Consider the following 15,519-nt stretch of genomic DNA (forward strand, 5'->3'; position numbering starts at 1 on the left):
AGGACAGCTGTGGCTCTCGGTATGTGATCGAGCTACCTTTAAGATGTGTTTTAAATAGTTCTGGACAACTATGGAGCTCTATGGCTCAGAGGAAACAGATATATCAGACTGTGATACACACACACATTAGGCTACCTGTTAAGATAAATATTCAATGTTGGTTTTGGTCTCTTCATGGGATTTTGACAGTAAGAAAACTACATAACACCAGAGTTAACCTCACATTCAATCCTTGGTAAAATAATCTCTGCAGGCAGCTGTAAATCATGGGCTCAATTCATAGGAAATAACATCATCATTTCCAGCATGTGTGTCCAACCAAACCAAAGACTCCACCCATAATCCCTCCTTTAAACAAGGGAAGAAGTCACCTGCAGACTGTTGATTTACAGCATGTGTAATGGCTGTATGTGTTGCCCTGTGCTGTTTGTCCCTTTTCCCCTTCAGCCCTCTCTAGTTCTGCCCTGTGTGTGATTGCTAAATGAGGTGCACCTGGCCGGGGAATGAGGCTCTTAAAAGCTCCTGTGCCAGCATCAGAAAATGGAGGCTTCGGGAATGGAGACTGCTACTGTAATGGTTCTGCTGCCTTTTAGCCTGGGCTTTTGTGTTTTCGCTTAATGCTTTTGGTACTCTTGATTTATTGCCTGTCTTTAGATGTTTTAAAGGTGTTTTTCTGTGATTGGTTTGGGTCAGTGTTTGAGTGTTGTTTGCCCGACAGGGCCACGTAAGGGTGATGCTGGTTCTCAAAGGACAGCAACGCCATAAACATATGATGATCATATAGAATACGATGCATTGCTACCATATCAAAAAGGATATTAAAGAGTTAAATGAACTCAACCTTCAACATCAGTAAAATGCAACATACACATAAATGCAGCAGTAGTAATAGTAAAACTCTGACTGGGACAGTTTTACTGCATAATGAGTACTTCTACTTTCCATAATGTAATACATGTTGATGATCATATATACTTTAATTATTAAGTGAGGTTTTGGATACACTTGACTTGAAGTGGTGTATTTTCACAATGTGGTATTAGTACTTTTACTTAAGTAAAGCATGCAGTGAAATGCATATTCATGTTAAATAAATCATTTGAATCCGCATCATCACCTGAAATCCATCAAAGTCTGGTGATTGTTGACAGATGCTGAATGATGATCATTCTTGCTGCAGAAAACATTCATGATTTAGAGACTTGTGATGGAGTTTTTTTCATTTCTTACACTGAAGGTGTAACAACAGCTTTAAGTTGAAAACCCTCACAAGTGTTCCTGGTGCATCATCAAAAATATTCATCTCAGGGCTGACTTTGTGGTGAAGTGCTGTAATTTATTTGTATCCTGTGTATTTTTCTGCAGTAATGATGCAGAACTAATGCAGGAATAAAGGCTCAAAGGGCGGAACGCTACAAAGGCTGCAGTCATTAGACTTCACAGTCTATAAATAAAAACCCAGAGGAAGATGAGATTAAAATAGACTCTACAGCACCTCAGACTTTCTGGTGTCATAGTTTATTGATGTGATTTTCTTTATTAATCATTCAGGCAATAAAGATGTCAAATAAAATAGTTTTATGCCTGTTAGAAATGTTGTTTTCAAATTGCTTGTTTTGTCTGATCAACAGTCCAAAATATGTTGAATTTACAATCAGATAAAACACAGCACTGAATCTCCTAATCACTAATTGATTTATTGATTAATAATTTCCACCTCCACAACAGACAAACCAGTAATTTACAAACCACATGTGATTTTTTTTTTCTCCCATGAAGAGACCAAGTTCAAGATTTTTATGATGTAATCGAGAAATATAACAGCTGAGTAGATCTTGACATACAGGTTTGCTGGTGGAAACGGCTGTTTAGCAAACAGACTCATCGTTCACTCAACCAAAATAACCTTCAGGGAAATTTAGTTTGACAGCGGAAACTGTCCCGGAGCCAAAAATACACACACGCTCGCGCGCTCTCTCTCTCTCTCTCTCTCGCTCTCTCGCTCTTTCTTCACACACACACCCATCAGCATCCTCCTCCCCTTCACTAAGCAGGTGTGTGAGCAGCAGGTGGTGTGCGGAGCGCCAAACCCAAACTTTACGCACCGTGCGGCTGCCTCACCTTCACGTTTCTCTTTCCCTTAGTGGATTAACACCTGAGCATCAACTGCTGCCTTTCCCACCCGACCACAATGGATTAACGTTTTTCCAGGGAGTCATGCTCGCATTCTCGGCTCATCTTAAGTCGCGCGGCGGGGTCTTTGCAGGGAACCGATCCGACTTGGAAGCCCTCCATTCCCGTTTCCGCATTCCCGCAGCCACCGTGCGCACTGCAGGCGTGTAGCTCAAATCCACGATCTCAACGAGAGAGAAAAAACCGGTTCCTCCGGCTAATCTACCCAACTCTTGCTGGCGGTGCATTATGTGTCCAGCCAGAGGAACAGAGGGAAAACGGAGGACTGAACGGCCGGTGACTGTAGGCTGTGAACGGCCGTTTTCAGCCTGAAGCGCGTCTTATTGATCGGTGTTACGGTAAAACCTGGAATAACCCCGCCACGCTCGTTCGTGTCCCGGGATGGAGAGTTGCTGTCGCTGCTGTATGCCGTGTTTAAGCCCCCTCTGGAACTACATTTGGCCCGATCCCCGTTATCCATATGTCTCCGACAACAACCATGTCATCGCCAACCCGGCGGCGATGGAGATCCCAACCGTGTCCGGTGAAATCCGCGTCCCGTCGCCCAAGAGGCGGCCGGTGCAGCTTTACGCGGCGCTCTTCGACTTCCAGGCCCGCAGTGACGACGAGCTGACGGTGAAGGAGGGGGACAAGTTGTCGGTGATCGAGAAGCGGGGGGAGTACGTGCTGGCCCAGAAGCTGACCGGGTCTCAGGGGTCCGGACTGATCCCGGCGAACTACGTGGCTCTGCTGCAGGACGAGTTCGCCAAATACAAGTGAGTGTTCAGAACACGTCCTCTGCTCTTACTGTTTGCTACCGCACAGCTTCTTTCTCCATTAGTGAGGCAAGTGTCACCTGATCCTGTGGTGCTGATGCAGAAACTGGTCTTTAATCTGCTGTAACTTTGGATGTGTCAAAATTCTTCAAGGGGCAGGTTTCAATAGACAGACATCCCAGAAATAAAATCTTGACAGCTGACCGAGGTTTGACCTCTCTACTGACATGTTGACGTCACCACCAATGCTAAATGTAATCTGATTACCAAAATATTGAGAGAGAAATTATTTCATTTGACCTGATGGGACTTTTTTCCCCCTGATACATCTCTTAAAGTTGGAACCAATAGTTAAATCTATGATCATTCAATCAACAGATGATGGATAAAGAATTGACATTGATTAACTTATTTAATTGAAATGTTTTATTTATATAGCACCAATTCAAAATCTTATCTCATTGCACTGTTAATATAGAGCAGGTCTAGACTGGACGCTTTGTAATATTATTTACAGAGAATCAACAGTTCCCACCATGAGCAAGCACTTGGCCACAGAGGCAAGAAAAGCTCCCTTTTTAACAGGCAGAAGCCTTGAGCTGAAGCATGACTCAGGGTCTGCGTCCAACTGCCTCGACCAGTTGGGTTGACTTTTAACCTCCTTTTATTAAAACATGTCTAGTTGCAGAACTGTACAACACACATTTTAAACCCATTATATTAGCAAAAAACTTTTTATAACCAGACAAGCAGTTTATTTCCCCTCAAAGAGCCTCGTCTACACATCACATCCTCTGAAACGTATAGTGTTGTTTTCATACACCTGAGGCACGCAGACCACCCATTTAAACTTAAGCAACCTGTTACACTAGTAGCCATTTCAGCCTGACACTCAGAAACCTACTCCCATCTTTTCACAGAAAGCAGAGAGTTAAGATAACACATGATGGCATTCAACAAACACATGATTTACAGACTCAGGCATGTTGCAGAATGCACATGTCTTGCAGTAACATATCAGTTGCCAGGGACCCATGTAACCAACATTGTTATGTATTTGGAAAAAGAACATATTATTTCCACAGTTTAAAGTGAAAGGGCAACTGGCACTACTTTTTGTTAGTTAACACAATAGTCAGTATGTCTGTCAATAAGTTAAGTAATACGGCTGAGGAGGGATACCTGTGTGATCGAATTATCACTTTAAAGATATTTAAACTGTATCTCGTGGTTCAACTCGTCATTATTGCTGTTAAGGTCGGTGAAGAAACATACCAGAATTGGTGACATGGCCATATGCATCTCTACCGTGCAACAGACAGACGAGATGTGATGAATATGTATATTCATGGCTTGGTTTTTGTGAACTTTTGTCTGCCCACCCAGCATGGATTAACCAGCTGCATTGATTAACAAGCCAGCAAGAGGAGGGGACGTGTGTGTAACACAAAGAACAACGTTAATATTACCCTGTGGAAAGGAAATACTACCAAGTGGGGAAAAAGTCTGGAAGTGTGAGAGACACAGTTTTGATTAAAACACGGTAGAGGTTTGATGGAGGATGGCTGCACAGTGTTATAGGTGCTAAAACCTGCAACTTGCTCCGCAGTTTCATTGTTCCCACCAAACCAAAACTTTTGATGAGATCACAGAGACTTTAAAGAGGCACTTAAATCCTACAACGTTAGTAAGAGTGGAATGTTTTCCAACGCTCTTTATCAGAGTATATAGCAGAGCATTGATTAGGGAGGAGGGGCCGTGAGGCAGGTGACAGGCAGGTGTATGGCTACACAACGAGGGCATTCAGATACTGTTTCTGACCGAAGTCAAACTAACACTGACTCGCGCATTGGAGATCACCAATCGATGGAAACTGCAGCAAAAGTTGCAGACAAGTTTACAAGGCAAAAACACTGCAGCCTGCTCAGTGAGCAAGTTACACATAAAACAACGGGATGACAAAACACAGTCTTGCTTCAGATGCTGTAAAAAGTCACATGATCCTGCAGATTGCTGGTTTGAAGATAAAGACTGCAGACCGTGCAATAAAATAAGACCCATACAGAAAATGTGTAAAGGTAAAGTGATAGATGGGGAAAGAAGGCAGAACGGAGAGATGAAAAAAACTAAATGAAGTAACAAAGTCAAACAATGATGACTCAAATGAAGAGAATATGTCCTGTCTGGAGTTATACTAAAGGCTGACCCCTAAAGTTTAATGGAGGGTCTTTAAAAATGGAACTGGACACTGGATCAGCATTGTCCATCATATTCTTCAAAGATTACAAGGAATTTCCCCCAAAACTGAAACGCACAGCTGTGAGACTGAAAACGTACACAGGTGAGAGGATCACTCCACTGGGAAAACTGAAATATGAGAACCAATGTGCAAACATGTACTATAGTGTGGAGGTGTGCGCTTTAACTTGCATAAGATAAAGGTCATGCAAATCACCTCAAACAGAATAGTCAAGTGTAGAGATGGTCAACTGATACAGATACTGGATAAACATGCAGAGGTGTTGAAAGAGAGCGTCCACGTCCTGTTTCATATGCCTTGCAGACCAAGGGATTTTATCCAAGGTGGACTAGTCTGAGTGGGCAACGCCAATAATGCCTGTTGACCAAAATACAAAGTGTGCATCTGCAGAGATTTCAAGGTGAAAGTGAATCCTGTAATACATGCAGACCTAAATCCACTCCCACGTATAGATCACATTTTTGCATCTTTAACCCATGTTCAAATTGACCTTGCTTGTTTATGGTCAGGTATTTCCTTGGAAAACAATAAACACTCACAAGGGCCTCTATCAGTATAGTAGGCTAGTGTTTGGCATCACCAGTGCCCCAGCGATGTGGCAACTGGCCTTGGGACAAGTGTTACAAGGGACACCAGACACTCAGTGGATGACATTATTGTGACTGGCCCAGATAATGTGACTCATTTGGCAAACCTAGATGCTGTTCCTAACAAAACTAGAGGAATGAGAGCTAACAGGAGAAAATGTGAGTTCTTCAAAGACTCTATTGAGTACTGTGTGGACACAAAATCGACAGCCGTGGACTCCACAAGACTCAGGAGAAGATCAATGCCGCCCTGAATGCTCCACAGCCAGAAAATGTGAGCCAGCTGCGCTCATTCTGGGACCTTGTCGATGAATACCACAAGTTTCTGCCAAATCTTTCAACTGTGCTGTAACCACTGAATGTAGCAGGACAGCAAGTGGAAGTGGACCACGGTCTGTGCACAGGCATTCACAGCAGCAAAGCAGCTAATAACCTAGGATGACCCTTGCCTCCCTCTGTGCCTAGCTTGCGATGCATCACCATATGGTATTGGTGCTGTGTTATTAAAATGATTTATGGTTCAAAGTGACCCACTGCTTTTGCATCTCTGTCTCTAACATGTGCTGAACAAAATTATGCACAAATTGACAGAGCAGCTCTGAGCTTTCTATGGGGTGTGAAAAAGTTTAATCAGTTCCTCTATGGAAGGCATTTTACTCTGATTACTGATCACCAGCCCGTAATATCCATCTTCAGCTCCCTAAAAGATATTCCGGCCATTGCTGCGACACGTTTGCAACAATGGGCTCTATTACAGGGAGCAAACACACATTCAGTTAAATATAAGGGTGCTAAGCTTCATGAAAATGCTGATGGAGTATCTCACCTTCCACAAACACGTTCTGAAAAAGCCTTAGATCCTGCTGCAGTGCTGCACATGTCACCAGTGGAAACGCTTTATGTCACCAGCGTGCAAGAGTATTCTACCCGATGAGATCAACCTTCTGTGTGCCTAGGCTGCATCATGCGGGGTCTCATGTTTTTGTGCCCCCAAAATTGTGCTCAAGAGTGTTCACCTCCTTGGGGCACTGTTTAGCTCAGTTGGTAGAACATGCGCCTCACGCACTGAGGCTCACTCCTTGTTGCAGCGGCTCAGGTTCGAACCCGACCTCTGGCCCTTTGCTGGATGTCGTCCCCTCTCTTTCTCCTGCATTTCCTGTCTCTCTCTGGCTGTACTATCGCTTTAAAGGAAAAAAGCCAAAATGAAAACCTTTTTTAAAAAAAGAGCGTTTATCTCTTTGCATGAAAGACACCTTTAGTGTAGTTAAAATTAAAACCCTCTGGGCCTGTTTAGCTTAGTTGAGCGCGCGTCCCATGTACAAGGCTCAGTCCTTACTTCAGCGGCCAGGGTTCATATCCAGCCTGTGGCCGTTGCTGCATGTCACCCTCTCTCTCTCTATTTCCTCACTGCTCTATCAAATAAATGAATAAATATCTTAAACAAGACCTGGCAGGTCATGCCCAGGTTGTCAGCAAAGGCCAGCACCTGTCCACGCATGGGAGTGGCCATTTTTGGATCACGTTTCTCATTGTGGTCGACGCCCATTCAAAGTAGCCCGATATCTTTATGGATAGGAAAGCAACTGCTACACCTACAGTTGTAAAGGCAAGCAGGGGCTTGTAAGTGACAATGGCAGTCCGTTCACTTGGGAGGAGGTTTCAGTGCTTTCTCAAGGGCAGTGGCTTAAAGCACATCCCATCAGCTCCTCACCATCCTGCTATGAACGGACAAGCAGAACATTTTGTCCATACATTCAAATAGTCCATGTTGGATAAGACAAAAGAAACAATATCAATACGTCAGCTTGATCTTAAAGTAATTAGGGCTGCAGCTAACCATATTTTAAAATTGTCTAATCTAATCTAATGATCGATCCATAAGAAGTTTGAAAATAAAATCACAATACATCACAATTTACCAGAGCCCAAGTTTACATATTTAAACTGCTTGTTTTGTCTGACAGAGTCTGAAACCCAAATATTTTCATTTTATAATCACAGAAGACTAAAATGACTAATGAATGATTAATGAATTACCAAAATGGTCGCAGAGTAATCAATTAATCATTTTGGCTGTAATTATAACTACAATAAATGCCTAACTTGGAGCCTCCTGCTGCTGTTGAAGCAGACTGGAGCTAAATGTAGCCGAGAGCCTGCACGTGTTTCCCGGTCTGCAGCTGTAGGTCGTCCATTATTCATTCAGACTGCAGGGAATCATCATGTTTCAGCCGAGCCCTCTCTCTCTCTCTCTATTGGAGATGGATATATCTATTCATGTTGCTGACCCGACACTGACTCCACACTGTCCCACTGTCCTCAAACACACCACTGAGACTGAAGATAAGGAGCACTGGATGATGTTTGTCTCTGAACAATAATAACATGACTGATTCTATTTCAGGTACAAAAGACAACCAAGAAGATAATCCTGTTCAGGCAGATCTCACTGTGCGTTCTGCTGTTTTATCTCCTACAGCATCTTTATAAAATTCCTGTTTTTAAACACCAAATATACTGAGAGGGTTTTGTAATATTTTGTACACCTGATTTATATTAAGAAGGGACTACTAAATATTAGAACCACAAACTACAGCCCCCAAAAGTTGAATCAACATCTGTTTTAAAACAGCCGCTGGGAGGATTTATTTCAGGACTGTTGTATTAGACTGTATTCGTTTTAACTAGGTGTACCTAATAAACTGGCCACTGAGTGTTTATCTTCACTGTTACATTTGTCAGATAAATTATCACTATTTTCCAGTATATATGGTCTCTTAAAGGAAAGTAAAATAAATGTCCTGGTTTCTACATGTATAGGAAGGAGCAAAATGTGTGAATCACAGTTATTATAAGGTGAAAAAGAAAAAGCAAAATTCACTTTAAATTTAACACCCCCAAAATGGCTGTTGTCAAAGTTATTGTCACTCTTATTACACAAAAATTGTTACATGACCAACTAAGCTGTGTCTTTTCATAGTGTTTGATACAAGAATTGCATAAACAAATGTACTCAAGCATGTGCTGACAAATGAAGTGCCTCACAAGAAGAGTTTAATGCTTTCAGAGGCTTACACTGTGTGTTAGATCAGGAGTTTAAAACGTATTTTAAGGTCTGGCAAACTCTTCTCCTGTGATGAAGCTTCATAATATTCTTATAATAGTATTGTGGTGCTCAATGATCAGTATTTTATGACCTTAACCGATGAATTTAAAGCAACATAATAGTATTTTTAGGGCTGAAAATAAGGATTATTTCTATATCAATCAATCTGCTGTTTATTGATGACATAATGGAATTACTAATAGATGCTGATTCTGTTGATTGACTAATCAATTTCAAATCAGAACTGTGGCAGCTCCAGTATTTTCACTTTTATAGTAACATTGTATTCCTATAATATTCTTATAGATGTTACTTGTTGCGTTTATAGTGACTTTATCTTGGCAGTATTTTTAGATTTATCATTTTGATCTGACATACAGTGGATAGAAAAAGTCTACACACCGCTGTTAAAATGCCAGGTTCTTATGATGTAAAATAATGAGACAAAGATAAATCAAGTCAGAACTTTTTCCACCTTTAATGTGACCTAGAATTTTAACAATTCAATAGAAAAACAAACTGAAATCTTTGAGGGGGAAAAATGAAAAATAAAAACCATCAAATAACCTGGTTGCATCAATGTGCACACCCTCTTATAACAGGGGACGTGGCTGTGTTCAGAATTAACCAATCACATTCAAACTCAGGTTAACTAGAAGTCATTACACACCTGCCATCATTTAAAGTGACTGATTAATCACAAATAAAGGTTTAGCTGTTCTAGTAGGATTATTCTGATATTTTTTTTACTCCGAGCAAAAGCCACGGTCTGCAGAGAGCTTTCAAAGCATCACAGAGATCTCATTGTTGAAAGACATAAGTCAGGAGACGGGTACAAAAGAATTTCCAAAGCATTAGATATACCATGGAAGCGAAGACATCATCATCATCATCAAGTGGGGAAAATATGGCACAACTGTGACTTTACCAAGAACTGGACGTCCCTCCAAAATTGATGAAAAGACGAAAAGAAAAGTGGTCAGGGAGGCTTCCAAGAGGCCTACAGCAACATTAAAGGAACTGCAGGAATTAGTACTGGCTGTGTGGTACATGTGACAACTATCTCCCGTATTCTTCATATGAATGGGGTAGGATGGCAAGACGGAAGCCTTTTCTTACAAAGAAAAACATCCAAGCACGGCGGAAGTTTGCAAAAACAACCATCAAGTCCCTCAAAAGCATGTGGGAAAATGTGTTATGATCCGATGAAACCAGGGTAGAACTTTTAGGCCATATTTCCAAAACGTATGTTTGGCGCAAAAACAACACTGCACATAACCCGAGGAACAGCATACCCACAGTGAAGCATGGTGGTGGCAGCATCATGCTTTGGGGCTGTTTTTCTTCAGCTGGAACCGGGGCCTTAGTCAGGGTGGAGGGAATTATGAACCGTTCCAAATACCAGGCAGTTTTGGCACAAAACCTTCGGGCGTCGGTTAGAAAGCTGAAGAGGAAGTTCACCTTTCAGCATGACAACGACCCGAAGCACACATCCAAATCCACAAAAGCATGGCTTCACCAGAATGACCCAGCCAGAGCCCAGACCTGAATCCAACTGAACATCTGTGGGATGATCTGAAGAGGGCTGTGCAAAGGCCATGTCCTCGCAATCTGACAGATTTGGAGCGCTTTTACAAAGAAGAGTGGACAAATATTGCCATGCTAATAGACTCCTACCCAAAAAGACTGAGTGCTGTAATAAAATCAAAAGGTGCTTCAACAAAGTATTAGTCTAAGGGTGTGCACACTTATGCAGCCAGGTTATTTGAGGGTTTCTATTTTTTATTTTTCCCCTTCAAAGATTTCAGTTTGTTTTTCTATTCAAATTCTAGGTCACATTAAAGGTGGAAAAAGTTCTGACTTGATTTATCTTTGTCTCATTATTTTACATCATAAGAAACTGGCATTTTAACAGCGGTGTGTAGACTTTAATCTATCCACTGTATATCCCCACACACTCTGAGTCTGTGATAATATCTTGAAGCAGTCTTTCTCTCCTGGTACTTACGTAGCTGCACATTGTTACTACCGGTGAAACCTGAGTGTCATTGAGAGCAGACACGCCCTCATTGATAACAGAAAGTAAATACAGGTCAGTTTCTGATATATGACCAAACAGCCAGCACTCAACTACAGCTTAACCCTTGAAGAATTGCTCTCTTTATGAGTTTGTATGAATAAATCCATCCAAAGTATTACTTTTATATTGCCTATAAGCACTGGACTTTGTATTGGACATTGTCATGTATTCTGTTAAAGTTCAAACTGACCTGTATAAATGTATGTTGTAATGTTTACCTTGTTTACTCTGACTGTCAGCTTGTAATGTGCAAAATCTGATCTATGTAGTGCTGGAATGTAACTCCAGTACTGTAATTTTGAGGTACTTGAGTATTTTATTCTCATGCTATTTTATACTCCTACTCCATTGCAATTGTTTGCCAGCTACATGTAGAGCTGAAACCATTACTCAGTTACTCAATTAATGAATTAAAAGAAAATTAATTGGTGTTTAATTGTCATGATTAATTATTTTTTTATGATAAAATAGTACAAAGTGAGCTTCACCTCAACAATTACAACAGCACAAATCCTGCATTTAGGTTTAATATGAGCACAATAAAATAATGATAGAATAATATAATAGTAAAACAATCACAGGGGACATTTTACTGCATTTACTTTTCTTTTTAATAAGTTAAAAGTATATTTACCTGATTATACTTACCTATTTTTACTTAAGAGACATTTTCAATCCAGGATTTTACTTGCAACACAATATTTTTACAGTGTGGACTTAATACTTAAGTAAAGGATCTGAATACTTGCTGCACCTTTAGATCTGTGTGCATGTTTACCTGCATGTACAGTATGTTTTGATTTTGTGAGTCAGCTAACACAATCTTCTTCTTCTGTCTTTGTCCACTTTTCATTCGTCATGCTTAATGTATTTCCTTGCGTTGCATTGCTCCACACGCCAATAATCACACTCTCTTTCTTTTCCATCTTGTCTTCTCTCTGTGCAGGTGGTACTACGGGAACATAAACCGCGTGAAAGCTGAGAAACTGCTGCTGGCCTCCCAAAACAAAGATGGCTCCTTCCTTGTTCGCATCAGTGAGAGTCACAGTGATGAATACACAGTCTCCGGTAAGTGCCACAATCCATCCATCCAGGTTTCTCTTTGCCACATCTGGTTTCCTTTTCTTCTTTGTTGCACTTTCTTCAAACCAGGATTCACCTTCTTGTAGCTTGTTATTAATCTAATGCAGTGAGTTGTTTAACTGCATTCTGATAATTTATATGAAAGGTGGGGAGATGGGAACTCCCCTTTGTGCTGGACATTGGGCTTTTTCACTATGCAAAACTATCGCATGCACAAAAAAGATATATAGAAGTCAATAAAGGAGAGCCAAAAAGCTGAATAGCCAGTTGTTAAACTGTATGGTGTTTATTTTATTTTGTCATGGCCATTTTATATCTGTGTAATGCAATTCAGTCCTACAGAACCAAAATGATCAGACAATTAAATATACCCCTTTTTTGAAACAATCAATATCTCCAGTAATATCAGAAACATCTGACAAGCAGCCAACATCAGTTTGGTTCCACGAAAATGTCTGTTCTCTGTAAGTCATAGTATTTCTGTATTTGCAGCGTTTCTTCCTGAATTTAACATTTACTCATTTGGCAGACGCTTTTATCCAAAGCGACTTACATTTGAGGAACAACATACAAGCATCAGCAAAGCAGCAAATTCAGCACGAGATCTACAAATGTCAATACATACTAGTAAGAGCACTAATAAATACTAGTAAGAGCTAATAGTACAAATCACATCAATGGGGTAAATACCTAGGGAAAGAAGTAAGAGTTAACAAAAACTGCAATCATTACAAGATAATTGTGAGGGGATAGAAGTAGAAGAGCACAGGAAGTGCATGTTAGAGGTGTTATAAGAGGAAGTGTTCTCGGAAGAGCTGAGTTTTCTAGAGCTTCTTGAAGTTAAAGCTCTGATGGCGTGCGGTAGCTCGTTCCACCATCGTGGTGTCACAGATGAGAACAGCCGGGACTGGGATTGCTTTGTGTGAAGGGACGGCAGAGCCAGGTGGCGTTCGTTGGAGGAGCGCAGTGGCCGAGATGGAACGTAAACTTGTATTTTGGAGTTTGGTGCAGACCCAGTAGTCACTCTGTATGCAAGCGTTAGTGACTTGAATCTGATTCTGGAGGCCACGGGGAGCCAGTGGAGTCACTGAGTAATGGAGTGACATGAGTCCTTTTGGGCTGATCAAAAACCAGACATGCTGCTGCGTTCTGAACCATTTGTAAGGGTTTCACCACACAAGCTGGGAGACCTGCTAGGAGGGCATTGCAATAGTCGAGGTGAGAGATAAGCATGGCCTGTACCAGAAGCTGCGTGGCGTACTGAGTGAGGTAGGGCCTGATTTTTCTGATGTTGAATTTGCTTGTGATGTATTTGTTTCTTTCTAAATGTGACACATGTGTTGGTGTAGCGGTGAAGATGTTTTCTTCATTTGCAGTGCTTCTGAGCTTTTAGTTACTGTTACTCGCTGCGTTCCTTCTTCATCTCCTCCCTCCCTTCTCTCTGACTCTTCATGCATTCTATCCTCCATCCATCACCCCCCTCCTGCCTCCACTGCCCTTCAGTCTTTCAACGTCTCCAGCCACTGCTGACCTTTAATCTCCCTGCCTTTCTCTCTCTCTGCTCCTACTATATAGTGCATGAGGTGACACAACGTGCCCACAGACAGCCATGATGGCGGTCAATGACGGTACATGGCCAAAATGTCGGATACGACTTTGTGTTGAATAGAAATAATAAATCTCTGTTTTGATATTTGGATTTAGAGCTGATTGTTTTAGCTAGAAACTGACCAGTTTTGTGTTTGGATGATGTGACCCTCACAGTAAACTAACAACATCTGGTGTGCAAACTGTAACGGCTCAGTGTAACCACATTCTGGAGGTAGAGATAGTTAAGTATGTGTACATGCATGTACACATCTGTGTACATAAGAGAAATTAGAAGAAATAAACAAAGTGTTGGCACTAAATTAGACAGGGCGTGTGGCATTGCATGTTATTTTTCATTTTGATTCAAAACATGTAATTTATACATGATGAAACAGTCGCCTTTACATAGTTTGTCCACTAGAGAGAGCTGACGAGGACATTTTTCAATTGTAAAATGTCCTTCTCAATATACACTGTGGTGACAATTCTTTGATAATCTGTGGTATTAGTTTGTAGTACAAGTATCCATATTGCTCAAAAAAGTTTCACTTTACTTTTTTCCCATATAGCCTATATTTGAACACATTTTTTTTAAATGAGTTACTATTAAGTGTTAATTCTCTATAAATGTTTCTATTAATATTTTTTTTATGTAGAGCTTAAAAAAAATGAGGAAGAGATAAAAAGGAAGGTGACACAAGACAAATGCTCCTGGCAAAATGTGATGAGATATCTTCCACATTCTTGGAAATATTCTTTCTTTTTGAGAGTTAGATGAGAAGAATGATACTATTTGCATGACTGTGCATGAAGTATTTATTTAGTCTTGGGAAGTAATTAGCATAGCTTAACATATAGGCTGGAAGAAGGAAACAAAAGGTGTAAAAAATGAACCTATCAACACTTCTAAAGCTCACATGTAAACACGTTATATTTAATTTGTTGAATGTGCATACAAACATAAATGTAAAAAGTTTAGAGTTACGCGCTGTAATTATTTCTTGGCTCACAACAGCCAAGTGCAGTGACTTCCTGGAGTCTTGAGCTGTGTGGCTGGATAAACTGCTGTTCCTCTAGAATTAGTTACAGTATACTGTGTTGATGTGAGTTAGAGCTGTTGGTAGGTATTTCTTAACTTTGCAGGAAGCCACATAGCTGTTTCCCCCACCTTAAGTCTTTATGCTAAGCTAAGCTAATTACCCCCCGGATCCAGCTCTGTACGTAATACACACACACACGAGATTGACATTGATTTTCTCATCTAACTCTCAAAAAGAAAAAGAAAAATGAAAGGAAAGTGCTTTATTATCCTACTGTAGTCATGCATCCACATGGCTCTGTTCATTGCAGAATAACGGCTGAAGCTACAGCATGGTAGTATGGCTTTCAAATAGTGATAGCAGCTAATATTTACAGTTGTTGTGCACAGTATGGCTCAGAGAACCGTGCTGGCACTGAGCTGACAATCTACTGTGTTATTGCTAATATGCTTAATAATAAATAGCAACACCCAGAATATTGTGCTTTAAAACTCCTCCTGCTTTCTGCCATAATATAAATATTCAAGCTAACAGTGTAGCAGTGTGCATTTAATTACTCATGCTCATGTGTTTTTTTATTTATTTTTCCTTTCTTAAGTTAAGTTTGCCAGTAGATACCTTTTTTTAATTCTAACTCAAGTAGTTATTTGATGACCACTTTTACAGTGTTTGGCTTCTCTAACCACCTCTGATATTAACCTACATTTAGAAGCCCGGTGTTGTTATCAGAGGACACTTTTATGAATGAGCCCACAGCCAATTCTCTAATAACCCTCATGAGATTCGTGACTTTAAAGCCAATGTTTTTACTCTCTCCCTCCCCTG

General features: G+C 40.7%; 1 protein-coding gene across 1 annotated transcript in view; it reads left to right on the forward strand.

Annotated features, from left to right (window-relative positions):
- The first annotated feature begins 2,054 nt into the window (after positions 1-2,054).
- zgc:194282 (tyrosine-protein kinase Srms) overlaps positions 2,055-15,519 on the forward strand; it is a 28,842-nt gene continuing 15,377 nt past the window's right edge. Inside the window, exons 1-2 of the mRNA XM_038721722.1 lie at positions 2,055-2,948; positions 11,928-12,049. Of these exons, the coding sequence (XP_038577650.1) occupies positions 2,575-2,948; positions 11,928-12,049 (496 nt within the window). The 5' untranslated portion in view covers positions 2,055-2,574. The remainder of the gene's footprint in view (positions 2,949-11,927; positions 12,050-15,519) is intronic.

Source organism: Micropterus salmoides, unplaced genomic scaffold, assembly GCF_014851395.1.
Source record: "Micropterus salmoides isolate LMB-PRFRI ecotype aquatic unplaced genomic scaffold, ASM1485139v1 Ms_hic_scaffold_16, whole genome shotgun sequence".
Lineage (NCBI taxonomy): Eukaryota > Metazoa > Chordata > Actinopteri > Centrarchiformes > Centrarchidae > Micropterus > Micropterus salmoides.